The sequence below is a fragment of the Dreissena polymorpha genome, chromosome 8 (genome assembly GCF_020536995.1).
Source record: "Dreissena polymorpha isolate Duluth1 chromosome 8, UMN_Dpol_1.0, whole genome shotgun sequence".
NCBI classification, from domain to species: domain Eukaryota; kingdom Metazoa; phylum Mollusca; class Bivalvia; order Myida; family Dreissenidae; genus Dreissena; species Dreissena polymorpha.
Genome location: NC_068362.1, coordinates 94311678 through 94331431, shown reverse-complemented (window position 1 = coordinate 94331431; position 19754 = coordinate 94311678). Strand labels below are relative to the sequence as shown.

At 36.2% G+C, this 19754-nt stretch overlaps 1 protein-coding gene across 1 annotated transcript in view; it reads left to right on the top strand.

The window, feature by feature from the left end:
• The window catches only part of LOC127841209 (uncharacterized), a 45535-nt gene extending 31012 nt beyond the window's left edge, over positions 1-14523 (top strand). The window contains exons 22-27 of the mRNA XM_052369875.1: positions 5161-5303; positions 6379-6484; positions 7179-7305; positions 11922-12064; positions 12407-12586; positions 13020-14523. Of these exons, the coding sequence (XP_052225835.1) occupies positions 5161-5303; positions 6379-6484; positions 7179-7305; positions 11922-11923 (378 nt within the window). The 3' untranslated portion in view covers positions 11924-12064; positions 12407-12586; positions 13020-14523. The remainder of the gene's footprint in view (positions 1-5160; positions 5304-6378; positions 6485-7178; positions 7306-11921; positions 12065-12406; positions 12587-13019) is intronic.
• Positions 14524-19754: the final 5231 nt, after the last annotated feature.

Genomic DNA, 19754 nt, shown 5'->3' with positions numbered 1-19754 from the left:
AACTGACTGCATGTAACCCTGCAAACAGGAGTTCCGGTTTGGGGTTATGTGACCTACAAGGTGCCTGTACCACGTGACTTTTTCGGCTATGTGTGGGACAATCGGATGTCAACAAACCATCGCTTCAGGTACGTTTCTGATAATTTCTTCATTAATTCAAAACCTTTATAAAAAAAAAGACGAGAGCCCGGTCATTGTAAAATACACAACTGTATTAGGTTGGCGCAAAATTAATTAAGTATTTTTTCCAAAAAGTGCAACCGCGTGTTTGAAAACACACAAAGTGAAATGCTATGTGTGGTATATTTGTTTTTCAATGAACAAAAATGCTTCATTATAATATTGTTGAAGGTTTAAAAAATAGGGCGGACATTGTAATTCTTCATAGAGAAGCTACATATATTGTTTGTTTGCGCATATACATCTGATTCGGAGTCTTTGTATAAAAATGCAATAATGCTATGTGTGGGACACATTTTTGAAATACTATGTGTGGTATGCAATAATTTTCCCGTCAGTTCTGCATTTAATCTGAACACAGTTCTGTAAGAATCTAAAACATATACTTCAGTCTGTACTTAAAATATATCAAATTAACAGAATGTTACATGATGGAATACTGAAGTAATTGTGTAATGTTTAAACAATTTATGTTTAATTGAACATAAATTTTAAATAAAATGCACTGCGTAATTGTTATCCAACCAATGGTCTTTTTTAACAAACACGTTATATTGAACTATAATGTTTTCTTTTTTTTTACTTATTGTCTTTAAATAAATGTCATGGTTGATATTTATTCCTGATATTTAAATTCGGTCCTCTTTTAATAAATGAATGACAAAGAAAGTAAAAGCACTTGCTTTAAAATGGGTTTTTCTTCTGTTGTTTTTCAGACTTGACAAGGATTAGTCGAAGGATTTGTAACGCTTTAAGGCGCGAAGCTGTGTTAGAATTAGATGAACACCATCAAACCACACGGAAGGTGTTATGCTGCAAGTTAATTATCAAAACCACAGTGACAGAGACGGATCCAGCCTCATTCTGTGATGTTTACGGAAAGCTATTTCAACTAACTATGCAAACATACCATTAAATATGTATTTTGGCATAATCAAAACAAAGTGTATGTATTGATATTTGTGTATATTTATGTGTTTTGTATTTATGTTATTAATGAAATTGATTAGATGAATATAAAATCTGAGTATATATGTTAATAAAACAATTGTTTCATAACAAATAACAATATAAATTCCAATGATGATTGTTTGTGGTCTATTAAGTTCATTTAGTTTCCAATATCATCTCCATATGAATATCTTAAGTATATCAAAATATACACTTCATTAATAATAACATTGCTTTATAACCAGCATTCACATGTTACAATAGAAATTAAAGCACCAAGTACATAAAGAAGTACATCAGTATTCGCAAAGTAACAAATCTTGCTATACAAACATATAATTGATCTAATTAACACGTACCAAATGATCATCGCAAAAAAGTCTTGGCTTTGGGGGTTTATTATACCAACAAACATATTTAATTGTATTAATACTTCATGAACTCAATTTCAAATGAAATCTGAATAACTGAAAATGGTGTAAGATGTTTAATGCAAATACTCATTCGACCCGGTCATGAAAGGGGCTGCAAGATCTTGTTACCACCGCACCAAGTAATAAACAATACATGTTGTTCAATTTGTTGAATTGTCAAATGTGTATTTAATGTTTACTTTGATTTTTTTCTTTCACTGCAATACTTGCACCATCTGGTAACAAAACAAACAGTCTTTTAAACTTTTGAACATTAACTATATATAACAACTTTTCATTGATCAAGATATCAGTACGTCTCTTGAAGGTGCTTCCAAAAACACTTTAATCTCCCTGAAAAGAACAAAATAAACATGAAATAAACTGTAAAAAAAATTGTCATGCGTGTTAAGATAGCTCAATAGGATTAAGATACGAATACATGATTTTACAGAAAAATAAGTTATTGATCCTTTTGTCTATTTGTTTAAATAATGCTGTATTTTCTCTTTATGCTTATTTAATAACTCTCGTTACGGTCTAATATGTTTACACATTCCTGATGAAAAGCACACAACCATAGTTCAATAACACTTTTTGTAATTTTGTTACAATTATATTCACATGACACCTTGCACAAACAATCCTTACGATTTTGTGTATTAAACAAGTGCCTTAGTTGGAAGTAACAATTCACTGAAAATTTAACATTTTGTAACAATCAATTAGAAACTCACAAGAAAAGGTTTGCCGCAACAGAAATATTTCCCTTCCCGTGCGTGGGTGGCTTTGATTTTGGAGATTCCCGACTGTGTTTTGACCTCTCTACCACACTGTTCCCATGGAGATTCCCGACTGTGTTTTGACCTCTCTACAACACTGTTCCCATGGAGATTCCCGACTGTGTTTTGACCTCTCTACCACACTGTTCCCATGGAGATTCCCGACTGTGTTTCGACCTCTCTACCACACTGTTCCCATGGAGATTCCCGACTGTGTTTTGACCTCTCTACCACACTGTTCCCATGGAGATTCCCGACTGTGTTTTGACCTCTCTACCACACTGTTCCCATGGAGATTCCCGACTGTGTTTTGACCTCTCTACCACACTGTTCCCATACAAATGGCATTCTACAAGTAAAAAATATGAATATAAATTATCGACCATCATGATAATTTTGAGTAACATGAACGTCGTGAGTATCATATTTTAAGCACGCAAAACAGTACCAACAATGTTTTATTGACCAACTTTTGTCATTTAGACAGACTTAAAATATTATTGATGTTTATGTCAATCTTTCGATTCTCTAGTTTAGTTTGTATGCAACACATAGCATTTCAAAAACGTGCCCCACATATAGCATTATTGCATTTTTAAGCACACACTCCGAATCAGAAGTATTTGTGCAAACATACGTATCTTCTCTATGAAGAATTACAATGTCCGCCCTTTTTTTTTTAAACCTTCGACAATATTATAATGAACGTTTTTGTAGATTGAATAAAAAATATACCACACATAGCATTTCAATTCGTGTCTTTTCAAACGCGCGGTTGCACTTTTTGGAAAAAATACTAAATTCATTTTGCGCAAACTTAATACAGTTGTGTATTTTGACAATGACCGGACTCTCGTCTTTGTTTTTTTGAAAATGGTTTTGAATTAATGAAGAAATTATCAGAAACGTTACCTGAAGCGATGGTTTGTTGACATCCGATTGTCCCACACATAGCCGAAAAAGTGGTACAGGCACCTTGATATAATTTCGTGGTTTCAAATCTCGTGTTTCAAAGCTCATGTGTCTGTGTAATTATAAGTATTTTGTCAATCTTTGTGTATTGATTATCAAGTGAATAAAGAGGAATGAAAACTATCGACGCAGGTTAGATTCGCCCGTATGGGCGTATTTCGGTTTTAAATCCGAAAACGAAAAGGACATTATGATACCGACAAGGGCATGACTGTAAAAATTGTAAAGTTGAACTTGTGTACAAAACTCGTTCTGCTGTCGAGGTGGTGAAGCTACCTGTCCAGTCGTTTTTCCATTTAAGATTCTGATGATAACAACAACATTCCGAAGCTCTCTTGTGTGGTGTAACAACAAACTGCGCTTTCTGAACTGTTTGGGGATATCTTTTCTGAGCGTTGTTTTAGTGTTCCTGATTCTGATAAAGTATCAACTGAACTGAATGGTTACCATGCTGAACCAAGTATCATATTGGAAAAAATCCACTTCAATGGTGGAATTCCAACAAGGAGAAATGCCCACAATTAGCACACATCGCCAAGAAGTATTTAATTACTCAAGCAACTTCAGTTGCCAGTGAGCGCGTGATCTCCACAGCTGGTTACATTGTGTGTGCGCAAAGATCCTGCATGAAAAGTGAAAATGTTGATATGTTGCTGGTTTTGAAAATGAACTTAGTGATTTGACTTGTATAGAATTGTTTACGCTGAAGTTTTGTTATAATTTAAATTAATTAAGAAAGTATTTACTTTCCCCAGTTTTCTAGTCATCTTCCATCTTATATACGTCTTAATTAAGTCTTGCTATGGTGAGATAAGATCTTGTTTACAGTTTGATACATCAAGTTACATTTGTTCACAATTATTGTAACACAGTTATGAAGGATTTGTTGTGTTTAAGCAGACTATATTGTGCATTTTAGCCTTTTGATTTTGTGTGCCTAATTTAAAGAAAATAATACTAGTACTACATATCGAAATAAGATAGACCTCTATTCCCATAATCTCTTATATTCTTTATTTGCTCTAGTCATTTTGATTCTAATAGATACACCCACATTCTTATAGAGAAAGCACATCATAGCAGTAGTTTTTTATTATTGAAAGGGTTATTTCAACTCATTTGTACGTTTATTTTGCTGAACTTTGCCTTTATATATCCCATAACTGAGGTTTTATCACGCACAGTTTATAATAAATTAATGTTTTACTATAAAGAATGTGTTAATTCTACATAAAGAATACTTTTTTGTGAAGTAATTTAGTCTTATTTCACAACGGTTATTTGTTAAATGTATCTGATATGTTTAACCGTAAAGAAAATACATGTTTTATTGTAGTTTACATAAAAAATATAGATTTTTTTAATACCCGACCCGAAATTACCCGTACTTTGAAATTTTGACCCGCCGACCCGACCCGAAGACATTTTTTGACCCGTGGGAGCCCTACTTTATATCCGTATTATTGTACATCCCTTTGGGGGAATTTCAACTGTGATAACTACCATCTGTACATTGTATACCTAATAATAAATATAGTACGATATTGCATGTAGTAAATGAGTTCAAGTATATTAGCCTCCTTAACATTAAAAGATCCAAGTTCCAACCTGTGTCATTAGCAATGAATTGGTTAACTCGTACATGTTGGTGATTAGAAACATGTACAATATACGTAAGTTTGCGGGGTAGCGCAAAGATGTTTACAGACATTTCTGGTTAAACCATTGATATTTCACGCATAATTTATCTACTAGCTATTACAAATAAAATCTTATACGTTATTTCGTCGTTTGATTATCATTTCTGCGCGCAGGATCATACATAAACTAACACTTGCCCTGTTTTGAATTCTCTTGTCCAGGTTAACACTGCGAATAGGCGCGGTGGTAGTGTTATTATAAATGGAAATCCCGACCTTCTAGAGGTTTCAACAGAGCCGGAAGCTGTGGATAGAGTCCCGGAAATGGATGGACTGGTCCTAGGAAGCACCATGAACAACCGTAGGTAAGTCGGGTTGCAAGATTTCAGTTGAGTGGGAGACGGGCCGACAAATAGCTTCGTGCTTAATACGAGCGTTTTGCTTAAATACAAAACATGAAGATCTACTGGTAATTTGAACAATTATATAAGCGCAGCACACTCTGCAGCACTGCCTCTAATCTCTGGCGCCACATCATTGGCTCCACCTCTATTTGGAACAATGCAAACATATCTAGTAAATACCGTAGACCATAAGACAAGGTTTTTGTAAATGAAGCAATTTGTATATTTTTAAAGTAACTGATTGACGTCATTACTGATGTGCTTTAGTGGAAATTTTTATAAATGTCCTCGTGTTTCCAAATGGGTGTTGATTGTATGTATTTGTACATGAGTGGAATATTTAATATCCGCAGAAATCGCACTACAAATATTGCCCGAGGTACGTTAGAGAAAAACAGAAAACAAAGTTCTGCAAAAAGTGTCACAAACTTCCGGCCATTAGAGCCACCTCTGCAGTATGATCGCCTTGTTTATGAATACATCTCCAAAAGGATCAGGCTGTCATCATGCCGTCTTTTTATCAAACAAATGAGTTTATGACGATTTTAAAATCCGAACAGATACCTGTGGGTTTGCTTGTTTAATTTACATTATTTAAGATAAGGGTTATTTAAAAGTATTGTAACGTGCGTCTTTGTAACTGTTGTTTCTTACTTTTATATGATTTAAGCCTACCGTCATAGATGGTAGCTTCAAAAGGTTTGTTTAACTAGCGATGGTATATACTTCGTCTTTTTCTTCATTGTTAACTTTATGTAAATTTCAGTTTAAATGATTGAGCCTCGATCTGAGAAAACCGGGTTTAATGCAAGTGCGCAAAGTATCGTCCAATGTAAGCCTGTGCAGTCCGCACAGGCTAATCAGAGACGTAGCTTTTAAACTTATAGAATTGTTCGTGTTAAGGAAGTCTCTTCTAAACGAAAATCCAGTTTAGGCGGAGAACTGCAAGGGCTAATATTGGACGCCTATTTGCGCTCATACATCAAGCCACTCTTTCCAAGAGCGTGACTTCATTCGGTTCTTCTTACATTCACAGCTCAATTATCGGCTGCTTCGGTGGCCTGTCGGTGAATGAACAGGCTGTGGGACTACAGATGGTCAAGGACGCGCTGGCTACCGGCTTCGGGCAGTGCCAGGAACGGGTATGCGTCGAATGAATAGGCCTCGATCTGGGAGAAGTGAGTTTAATGCATGTGCGTAAAGTGTCGTCCCAGAATAGTCTGTGCAGTCCGCATAGGCTTAGTATTGACGCAACTTTACGCTTTTTAATCTCAAACGAAAATCCAATCTAAGCTTAAAGTATCGTCCCTGATTAGCTTGTGGGACTGCACAAGCTTATCTGGGACGACGCTTTACGCACATGCATGAAGCCCGGTTTTCCCAGGCTGAGGCTCATACAAACGCGTGGCTATGATAGTGACGATGATGAAGGTGCTGATAATGACGACAACAAAAATGATGACGACCTTGGGGATGATTATGTGTTTGTTGATCATGATTTTGAGGAAGATACTCTTTATTGAAAGTGCAGTCGTTTTCGTAGCTCGTTCCTTTTTAACTGAAAAGTAAATCTGGGTTCGTATTCACCAACCCATGACTTAAGAATAACGATTATACTTAGATCCTGGAACAAAACACTTCAAAATGTATAAATGCTCTGGCTTATCCATGGCATTCATGTGGGTAACAAAAGTAAAACATATGTAAAAAGGGGTGGTGAATGTCAAGTTTAACTCGGAAAGGTAGGAAATTTTGATAATTTAATTTAAAGAATATTCTGCATTCTTAGCCTTAAGTCTATTAATCGTTTGGTGAATACCGGCCGTGTGCTTTCAGAGTTGCGTCTCGTTTACCGAGCAGAGTACGCCCGTGTCCCTGGGGGAGGTAGGGACAGGGCTCCGTGCTGCACGTTGCGGTGGGGGAAGGAGCACTGGGGCAGGTCCTGAACTACGGCAGGAAAGATGTACGTAACCATGGCAACATTTAATTCACAGAGTTTCTCACCGTATATAAGTACAATAGTTTGTTATCTCAGTTGTTACCATATTGACTTGCAAACGTAATTATGTTATTTAAAAAGTATTTATGTTCAAGGGGTAAATGCCTAAAAATTAACACTTCCAGCATTAATGTATGTTTGTCAATTCGTCTATACATTTTTTGATGTATGACGCGCCTATGGATTATTTGTTATCCATCTTGCATCTTGATAATGGACCAATATTGTGTTTGAGCTTTCTTTGAATTCGTCTCCTTGTATGTTTAAGAACATTCCCTATCCAGCCAATAATTTGTCTGTACCTCCTTTTGGCATTGACCTAATTTGTAAATACAATAATTGTAGTAACGACGGGTATGAAAATTTAAATGTCATATCTCTCGGTGCATTATAACGCTAATTGAAACACTAACTAATACTTGGAATTAATTGGGACTTTCAAATTGGTTTCACAGGCTCGAATGGGAGCTTTTACCCAAAAGAGTATTGAGCTTTTCTTCTCATATTCACTTGAACTTGAAGTTAGTCATTTGGCACTCGCGACACACTGTCATATTAAGATAAACAAATTATTAAGAATAACATTCATTAACTTATTTCAAAATCCTGAAACGCATTTCTATGGCAAGCGGTTCGACGCATAATCCCAAGAAACTAGGTTTCTCATGAGAACCTAGGTTTTTATGAGAACCTAGGTTTTCAAATGAGAACCTAGGTTCTTGTGAAAACCTAGGATACCAAACGAGAACTTAAGTTCTCATAATGAGAACCAAGGTTCTCATGAGAACCTAGGTTCTCATGAGAACCTTAGTTCTATGTGTCTATGAGAACCTAGGTTTTCATGAAAAACCTAGTTTCTCATGAGAACCTAGGTTCTCAAACGTAAACTAAGGTTTTCAAATGAGAATCTAGGTTCTCATGAGAACCTAGGTTCTCATGAGAAACCTGGTTTCTTGGGATTTTATAAACCTAGTTTCTCAGTTTCATGAGAACCTAGGTTCTCATGAGAACCTAGGTTCTCATGAGAAACCTAGTTTCTTGGGATTATGCGTCGAACCGCTTGCCATAATTAACCTCCAGTTGTCTCCCATTGCTTTGTACACGCTGGCGGCATATGTGTAAAATGATACGAAATAGGCGTGAAACCGTGAATGTTACTCCCCAAAAATGAAATTAGTAAAGTAATCGGTCGACAGTGGTCTGAACATGTTAATAAAAAATTAAACTGTTTATGAAATACATCTTTAATTGTAAATATTATTTTGAGACTAAAAATTGAAACAAATTCAGATCAATCGTTACATAATACATTGTTACAGCATTAAATGAGTTTCAGATATTCAGTTCACTTGTTCGGGCCTCAAACGACTGTACGGTACAGTTTTCTATTTTAAGTATGTCTGTGATATACATGTAGTAGGCAATCATTATGGTATAAAATACAAGTTTTATCTCTATTGATAATGTGTAATAATGTATTATTCAATCGTAAGATATCGGCAACACTGCAAGAAAACTAATACACTAAAGACTTTGCAAACATATTTCATAACTTGAGATATCTGCAAAAATAAAGTTCTTAACGGCGTGTTTTGATTCTGACCAGTCCGTGTGTTATCATATGTGAACCCCATTGATCCTGCGCCCTGAATAATATGTGTCCCGTATTTCAAACGAACAAGTTTACGCCGTCCGACGCGTAATTCTGAAAACCTAGGTTCTTTGAAAACCTAGGTTCTCAGAGAACCTATGTTCTCATGGAACATAGGTTTTCTAAGAACCTAGATTCTCAGAGAACCTAGGTTTTCAAAGAACCTAGGTTCTCAGAGAACCTATGTTCCATGAGAACTTTGGTTCTCATAATGAGAACCTAGGTTCTAATGAGAACCTAGGTTCTCTGAAAACCTAGGTTCTCAGAGAACCTAGGTTCTCAGAGAACCTATGGTTTCAAAATGAAAACCACGGAAATGGCAAGCAGTTCGACGCATAATCCCAAGAAACTAGGTTTTTCATGAGAACCTAGGTTCTCATTCTGAGAACCTAGGTTCTCATGAGAAACCTAGTTTCTTGGGATTATGCGTCGAACCGCTTGCCATACATTCCCACCTAAAGATGTACAGTATGAGAAAGACAAACTTTGACTAACTGTCGGCTACATTGAATCGATTCATCAAAAAATCCTTTCACGTACCTCAGGCTTCAAAGTATGAGAAGATTCGTGTAAATTTACTGAAATTGAAACCATGACTCAAATGACAAGTTAAGTCGTGGAAATCCGGCGGGCGGCCATTGTAAATTTCAAGAACATAAAATTCCTCACAATTATGAAGTTTACTGAACATCTGCACATCGATTCACATATAGCAGCACAATCATTTTACGAAATTGAATTGTATTGACACAAACTGTATGTCAAAACAAATAGGACATTTAATACACGAACATTTAATGGAATCTGCAATTCTACAAAGTTTAAAGACATATACATTTTTGTAAATTGAGTATATGTCCTCGATCTTAAACCAGCTCATGAATATGAACGGGGGAATGACAGAAAATGAATTCATCAAATATTGTTGAAATCAATGAAATTCTTAACGACAATGTTTACGCCGATACCGACACGTTTAGTCGTATTTCTTGCAGAACCTCAGATTGTGTCTATGTGTCGTATGGACAAATCTACACAGAAAAATGAGGATTTCCCAACAGTGTACATGTCTTTTTATACATGAATGGTTATTCGACTGTACAAACGAAACATATTCGCGATTGCATAAAACTTATTTCGGGCATATTCTTGTTACGCTTTTTGGGAAAATTTAATCCAGGAACCTATACAAACAAATGACATTTCACAACATAACAATCTTTTTCAAATTCAAGATACTACCTGCCGGGCCATCTATACGTATAACGAAAACGTTTTGTCATTTGCTACTTTCTTCTCATGTTGAATATGAATCCCGATAGGTTTCATGGATATCGAATAAAAATTGAAAACGTAGTTTAAAGGCTGTTTTTATAGTGCAAATGTATCGATATTGTCCTTTTAAGACGGGAAAATGCACGGTGTGCTGCTACTCGATATGGAAATTAAGCTACTTTTAATGCAAATCGAATGAACTCGTAGGAACCGATGCGGTGTAGGCCTATTGCAACGGACGGACCACACGTGCGATCAACCAACATAGTATCTCCATTATATAGCTACCATTATTCATACTTTGATTTTTTTAGCTCATCTTTTTTTTTGGAAAAAAAAGAGCTATTGTCATCACCTTGGCGTCGGCGTCTGCGTCGGCGTCCGGTTAAGTTGTGTGTTTAGGTCCACTTTTCTCATAAAGTATCAAAGCTATTGCTTTCAAACTTGGTACACTTACTAAATATCATGAGGAGACTGGGCAGGCAAAGTTAGATAACTCTGGTGTGCATTTTGACAGAATTATGTGCCCTTTTTATACTTAGAAAATTGAAAATTTGGTTAAGTTTTGTGTTTGGGTCCACTTTATTCCTAAAGTATCAAAACTATTGCTTTCATACTTGCGACACTTACTAACTATCATAAGGGGACTGTGCATGCAAAGTTATGTAACTCTGACTGGCATTTTGACAGAATTATGGCCCCTTTTAAACTTAGAAAATTGAAAAGTTGGTTAAGTTTCGTGTTTTGGTCCACTTTACTCCTAAAGTATCATAGCTATTGCTTTCAGACTTGGAACACTCGCAAACTCATAACAGAACTGTACAGAACAAGTTGCATAACTCTGGCTGTCATTTTGACGAATTATGACCCTTTTTTACTGAGTAACTTTGAATATATGGTTAAATTGTGTGTTTACATCCACTTTACTTCAAAAGTATCAAGGCTATTGCTTTCAAACTTCAAATACTTTCATTACTATCATGAGGGTACTGTACCTGGCAAGTTGAATTTACCTTGACCTTTGAATGACCTTGACTCTCAAGGTCAAATAATGAAATTTTGCTAAAATTGCCATGACTTCGTTATTTATGATCAGATTTGATTGATACTTTGACAAAACAATTCTTACCTGACGTACTACAATAGAATCCACCCAAACCATCCCCCATGCCCCCCCCCCCCCCCCGCCCCCAGAATCCCCCCCCCAAAAAATTTTTTATTTATTTTGAAAGATCATCTTATAAATGACCACACCCTCACACTATACCCCCCCCACCCCCACCCCCACCCGACCCCCCCCCCCCAAAAAAAAAAGTTTTTTTAAACATGGTTAAAAACAAAAATATTTATTTTTATTATATTATTTTTGAAAGACCGTCCAACTATCCCACCCAAGAATCCCCCCCCCCCCCAATTTTTTAAAACTTTTTATTTTCATTTTTATTTCTTATTGTTGGAAGATAATGTAATAAATGACCACACCCCCACACTATACACCCCTCTCCACCTCGCGGTTTGCACCCGCAAGGCGGTGCTCTTGTTTAATTTATTTAATGGCATTGATGAAAGGCATGGAATGTTTTTTACTATTACCAAGAATAACATAGGGTAACAATATGTCTTTATTTGTTTACGTGCTTTTCTCGATTCCCAGAAATTCAATATATCGGTGACACTGAATTCCAACAACGGTGTCGAGATAGAAGAATCCCTAGAAGATAAGTCCGAAAAGGCGACACTCAACCGGAACAATCCTTATCACACAATATCAATAATCGATAAACCTGACGAAAATAAGTAAGTTGGTTTTCAATTACTATAATTATTATTATTATAATAATTATTATTATCATCATCGTCATCATCATCATCTTCTTCTTCTTCGTCTTCTCCTTCTTCATCATCTTCTTCATCTTGGTCTTCCTCTTCTTCCTCCTCCTCCGCCTCATCATTATAATCATCATCCTAATCAAAATAAAAAATAATAATTAGTATAATAGTAATAGAAATAGTTTGTGTTTTTTTTGTTTTTATAATGATAATAATAAAAGTATGATGATAATAATACAAAACTTCCTTTAAACGAAAAATACCAGTAAAGCACATGCCTTTAGTCCCGCTGTACTTGACAACATTTAGGGTCCTTGTGGTGGCCGGAAGTGAGACATTCGAGTTCAAGTACAAGGGGAGCGGTGGGTGGGGCTGGGGCGCTAAAAAGGAAGGGTTGGATAACGGCGCTCCGTATCAGATAACAGTCGGTGGCGGAGACGGCAATCGTCCCTTCCTTGGGGACCTCGTCGAACTGATGATAAACTTGAAGTAAGTGACGCATAATTGGTCGTTGTAGGCTCAGGTAAAACTCATCATTCAATGTACCCCGGGCACTGATAATACGCTTTAAAGCACCCGGCCATACTTCGGGGTCTTTATAGTTTATCGTTTGTACCGGTGTAGGTTGAAGTATTCTTAACAGTTCTCGGGTAAATTTTAATTTAAATTAAATGTTCGGATATCGTCGCGGAATATACAAATTGAATATACTTTCCATTAAAAGATAAAAACGATCATTGTGTATCTCGTTAAATCAGTGATACCAGACCAAATATAGCGTTGAAGTTTTGGCTATTGCTAATCGGAAAACTGTTTATGTTTATTGGTTATGGGTTGACTTACTTTAACGAAGTATACGTTGATTTTAAGCATTTACGGATCTTAAATTGTTAATTCCATTGTGTGTGTGTGTTCATTGTAGACCGATACCTTTGCAAAAGTACAAAGAGTCCAGCAATCTACATCGCTGTGCCACGAAACTGCGTAAGAAACCGCCAGTGGAGCGACCCGGGCTAACAGAGCGAACGTGCGGGATAAAATAGCTACATCGCATTTTTTCTTTTGTGATACCTCTATAATAAATATGAGTAGTTATTAAAATGTATTTCTCTTATAAACTCATATAAATAGTTTTCAGATTGTTACCATAACTTTTCCAGGACTCAGGAAGGCATTTACACAACCGATCATTTTGTCTTTATATATTTTTGTCAATTTCATTAATACATCGGACTAACAGTTTATTTTGATTAATTATTATTTTAAATAGTTAATAAATAAGACGCGTCTGAGTTTCAAATAAGAAAAAATACTAAATCACTTAATACGCGGAAATAACTGATCTACTACACAAACAGTTTGCTTTTGTAAATAAGGCAAGAAACCTTCACAAGAACACTTCATGTTCTTTTGTACTAATGCGCTTGTTATGCTTTTCCTTAATTGATTTATATATAAAAGCCGATACAAGTCTAGGTTAAAAGCTGGTTTTCAGTGCATTTTTGCTACCCATTTCGTACATAATCTTGTCCTTCTCATAATCATTTCTTTCATAATGTCCATTTTTTTTTCTTTTAAACTCGATTGTTGTTCTTAGTTGCTTTAATCAACATGATCCGCGTCATGCGAAAATGGCGCAGTTTGGTCTAGGTTTGCCCTGTCCGCTAATTGCGTGATTTTATAGCGGACAACGTATCTCTTGCTTCGCAGGCTGGTCTGGAGCTACGCTGACCGCATATGACATAAAACCCATTTACGTATGAGGCTGTTCATAGACCATCGCTATTCTGACACTACTGCATCACTCAAATCTACTTTTAGCGCTTTTAAAGGCACCCGAGGGAACATGTAATTTGCAACAAGATTTCTTAGTTGTGTTCATTTATATTTCGTGATTTTCCATGCACAAATCTTTTGGTATTCTAGTTGTGTAAAGTCGTACTAGCCTCGCTCTTGAAAAATCGGGCTTAATGCATGTGCTTAAAGTCTCGTCCCAGAATAGCCTGTGCAGTCCACACCGACTTATCAGGGGCGATTCTTTCCGCTTTCGTGACATTTTTCTTTTGAAGGAAGTACCTTTTAACGATAATCCAGTTTATGCGGAAAATGTTGCCCATGATATGCCTGTGAAGACTGCACAGGCTATGGGACGACAGTTTACGAGCATGCATAATGCCCAGTTTTCCCAGACTGAGACTTAGTAAAGTCATATGGTTAAGATTTTTCTTAGATTTCAACCGAATACTATTTCGCATTTAATGTTGAATGAAAACAATGTTCTTTTCCACTTTAATGTTACGTTCTATGGTTACTGTTATATATATGTATGTAGTATTTATTTAGATAAGACCATCCAAAGGTGGCAAGAGAATGCTAAACTGCTTGTTGATATTTGCTTTTGGTCAATAAAGATTTGAAGAAAAATATTGCGTGTTTAGCAGATATAAATATTGCATAAATACACGACTGTAATAAGCAAACGGACCGGCCTGATGTTAATACTATGCATTTTTTAGTTGATGATAGACTACATGTATAAACACAAATAAAAAATGAGGTAATAAAAACAGTACATAATAAATGTTGCAACAAAATATTAAGATTTACAAAAATAAGATACAAAATGTATTGCAAAATCTAAAGAAACTGGTTTTGGTCAGTTATGTTGGCAAATCCTCTAACTTGTTATTCTGCAATAAATATAATCTAATCCCCATTCATATTTCGTGGAATCTTTTGATAATCCTAGCCGATTCAAAAATAAGAACATAAATACCCTTCCTGATTGATACGTATATTTGATTAGACCTGCATACATGCACGTATTACGCGGCCATATTTCATCCACCCGATAGCCTTATGGTAGCCATCGATAAAATGTGTATCATAACCGATTTGGTAAGTCGATTAACTTTTCAATTACCCCGTTAACTTTAGGTTTAAATGATAAAATCAAAGTACTAACAGTACTGGTGTGACAATGCTTTTGAAGAGGATGGATATTAAAGCATCAATTTAAGTTTATCTACATCACAACTATTGTGTTTGCGGGTACGAAAAAAATTGGTTACTATAAATTATGCCAAAAAAATAATTTGGGTGCGAAAACAAATTGGGAAAAAATATATTTGAGTACGAAAAAAAAATTGGTTACGAAAAAAAAATGGGTACGAAAAAGAATTTGGGTACGAAAAAAAATGGGTACAAAAAGTTTGGGTACGGAAAAATTGGGGGTACGGGGAAGTAGTACCCGTGGGGAACTTGACCCACAATCGCACATTCTCGGCCCTTTCCGTCAAACATCGGATGAGTGCCTCGAAGGCAATAGTATGAATACACATTTCGGAAGCGGTAATGAGTTCCTACCTACGCGCGTCAAAATGTTAGCGAAATATGTAAACAAAGCGGTAGCCTGTCAGGAATGTTTAAAATAACGAAGAAAATCGTGTATTGATGTTAGTTATTTGAAGAAATATACAGAAAATATGTTAAATAAGAAACGGCGATATTTTTCTCAGCCACATAATTGTTAATAGTTTGATATCACAATGAAAGTGAAAGTAGAACTGTCAAAAATGACAACCTGTCAACATTTTGTTTTTGCTGAAGACTTGAGCTATTTATGCACATAGAGTATTAAGATATGGCGTGATCGACAAAAAAAAAGTATTTTTGATCTGTGTTGTGCAGGATCTTTTTCCATGACTGTGAAAGTTAAATTTTCATGTGAAAATGATGTCAATTTTTTTCTGAAGCATTTCATTCAACCATTGCATATAATGAACTGTTCTGCATATAATTTGCCATTTTGATAGGTGTTTATTAGGTGATCTACAGGAGATGACCAGGGTGCCAGAGAAAAAGGGATATACATTTGAGATCAGGTCAGGGCTCCATATAAAAGTGGTTAAATGTTACACATTTTATATATGGCCAGTGCTGAAGAGAAAATGGGCATATATTTCCGAAAATTTTACCATTTAAAAATGTTTAAATACCGCTTGAAAAGGGCCATGATGGTCCTGTATCGCTCCACTGCTGAAAAAAAAAGCTGAAACAAATATTATCGGCATGTGCAAATACTTAAATATAGGCCCTATTTAAGCACATGTTCACTTTTGTGACCCCTTGGGCTGGGTCAAATTCAACCACAGGGGCATAATTTGAGCAAACTTTGTAGAGGACTACTGTATCTCACTACGTACAAAATGCGACAAGAATATATTAAAAGTTTTACCAAAATAAGCAAGATATAAGCGTATATAATGTTCAATTTTGTGACCCGCGGGTCAGGGTCAAATTTTACCCAAAGGGCATAATTTGAACAAACTTGGTAGAGGACAATAAGATATTACTGCATACCAAATTTGGTAGCCATAGTCCAAATGGTTTTCGACTAGAAGATTTTTAAAGATTTGACAAAATAGGCACTTTATAAGCGTTTATTCAATTGTGTGACCCCTTAGGACAGGGTCAAAGTTGACTACAGAGGCATTATTTGAATAAATTTGGTAGAGGTTTATTAGATGTCACTACATACCAAATTTGGTAGCCCTAGGCCCAATGGTTATGGACAAGAAGCGTTTTAAAGTTTTCACAAAATAGGCCCCAAATAAGCGTATGTTCAGTTTTGTGACCCCCCCCCCCCCCCCCGGGCAGGGTCAAATTTGAACAAACTTGGTATAGAACTATTAGATGTTACTACATATCAAATTTGGTAGCCCTATGCCTTATGGTTAAGGATAAGTAGATTTTTTAAGTTTTCACAAAATAGGCACTATATGAGAATATAATTGATTTTGTGGACCCCCAGGGCAGGGTCAAATATGACATCTGGGGCATAATTTGAACAAACTAAGTAGAGGACTATACAATGTCACTACATACCAAATTGTGTAGACCTAGGCCTAATGGTTATGGACAAGAATGTTTTTTAAGTTTTCACAAAATAGGCATTATTAAGCATATGTTAAATTTGTGACCCCCGGGGAAGGGTCAAATTTGACCCCAGGGATAAAATTTGAACGATTTTATTAGAGGACTATTAGATGTCACTACATACCGAATTTGATAGCCATAGGCCGGATGGTTATGGACAAGGAGATTTTTGAAGTTTTAACAAAATTGGCCTTATATAAGCATATGTTCAATTTTGTGACCCCCGGGGCAGGGCCACATTTGACCCAAGGGATAAAATTTGAACACATTTGGGAGAGGACTAATAGATGTCACTACATACCAAATTTGATAGCCCTAGGCCCGATGGTTATGGACAAGAACATTTTAAAAGTTTTCACAAAAAAGGCCTTATATAAGCATACTTATGTTCAATTTTGTGACCCCCCGGGGCAGGGTCAAATTTGACCAGAGGGGCATAATTTGAACAAACTTGGTAGAGAACTATAAGATGTCACTACATACCAAATTTGGTAGCCCTATGCCCAATGGTTATGGACAAGGAGATTTTTTAAGTTTTCACAAAATAAGCCCTTTATAAGCATATATTCAATTTTGTGACCCCCGGGGCTGTTTCAAATTTGACCCCAGGGGCATAATTTAAACAAACTAAGAAGAGAACTATTACATGTCACTACATACCAAATTTGGTAGCCCTATGCAATACGGTTATGGACAAGAAGCGTTTTAAAGTTTTCCCACAATAGGCCTTATATAAGCATATGTTCAATTTTGTGACCCTTGGGGCAGGGTCAAACTTGACCCCAGGGGCATAATTTGAACAAACTTGGTAGAGGACTATAAGATGTCGCTACACATACCAAATTTGGTAGCCCTAGGCCCAATGGTTATGGACAAGGAGATTTTTAAAGTTTTCACAAAATAAGCCCTTTATAAGCATATATTCAATTTTGTGACCCCCAGGGCAGTTTCAAATTTGACTCCAGGGGCATAATTTGAACAAACTAAGAAGAGAACTAATACATGTCACTACATACCAAAGTTGGCAGCCCTATGCCATACAGTTATGGACAAGAAGCGTTTTAAAGTTTTCACAAAATAGGCCTTATATAAGCATTATTATGTTCAATTTTGTGACCCTCGGTGCAGGGTCAACCTTGACCCCAGGGACATTATTTGAGCAACCTTGGTAGAGGACTTTAAGATGTCACTACATACCAAATTTGGTAGCCCTATGCCCTATGGATATGGACAAGGAGATTTTGAAGATTTTCACAAAATAAGCACTTTATAAGCATAAAATCAATTATGTGACCCCCAGGGCAGTTTCAAATTTGACCCCAGGGGCATAATTTGAAGAAACTAAGAAGAGAACTATTACATATCACTAGATACCAAATTTGGTAGCCCTATGTCATACGGTTATGGACAAGAACATTTTTAAAGTTTTCACAAAAAAGGCCTTATATAAGCATATGTTCAATTTTGTGACCCTCGGGGCAGGGTCAAACTTGACCCCAGGGACATAATTTGAACAAACTTGGTAGAGGACTTTAAGATGCCACTACATACCAAATTTGGTAGCCCTAGGCCCAATGGTTATGGACGTAAAGATTTGTAAAGTTTTCACAAAATAGACCCTATATAAGCATATGTTCAATTTGTGTTACCCCAGGGGCAGGGTCAAATTTGACCCCAGGGGCATAATTTGAACAAATTTGGTAGAGGACTACTAGATGTCTCTACATACCAAATTTGATAGCCCTAGGCCCAATGGTTATGGACTGGAAGATTTGTAAAGTTTTCACAAAATAGGCCTTGTATAAGCAAATTTTCAATTTTGTGACCGCCGGGGCAGGGTCAAATTTGACCCCAGGTGCATAATTTGAACGAATTTGTTAGAGGACTATTAGATGTCACTACATACCGAATTTGGTAGCCATAGACCAGATGGTTATGGACAAGGAGATTTTTGAAGTTTTCACAAAATAGGCCTTATAGCATATGTTCAATGTTGTGACCCCCCTGGGCAGGGTCACATTTGACCCCAGGGATAAAATTTGAACAAATTTGGGAGAAGATTAATAGATGTCACTACATACCAAATTCTATAGCCCTAGGCCCGATGGTTATGGACAAGAACATTTTTAAAGTTTTCACAAAAAAGGCCTTATATAAGCAAAATTATGTTCAATTTTGTGACCCCCGGGGCAGGGTCAAATTTGACCACAGGGCATAATTTGAACAAACTTGGTAGAGAACTATACGATGTCACTACATACCAAATTTGGTAGCCCTAGGCCCAATGGTTATGGACAAGGAGATTTTTAAAGTTTTCACAAAATAAGCCCTTTATAAGCATATATTCAATTTTGTGACCCCCAGGGCAGTTTCAAATTTGACTCCAGGGGCATAATTTGAACAAACTAAGAAGAGAACTAATACATGTCACTACATACCAAAGTTGGTAGCCCTATGCCATACAGTTATGGACAAGAAGCGTTTTTAAGTTTTCACAAAATAGGCCTTATATAAGCATTATTATGTTCAATTTTGTGACCCTCAGGGCAGATTCAAACTTGACCCCAGGGACATAATTTGAGCAACCTTGGTAGAGGACTTTAAGATGGCACTACATACCAAATTTGGTAGCCCTATGCCCTATGGATATGGACAAGGAGATTTTAAAGTTTTCACAAAATAAGCACTTTATAAGCATAAAATCAATTATGTGACCCCC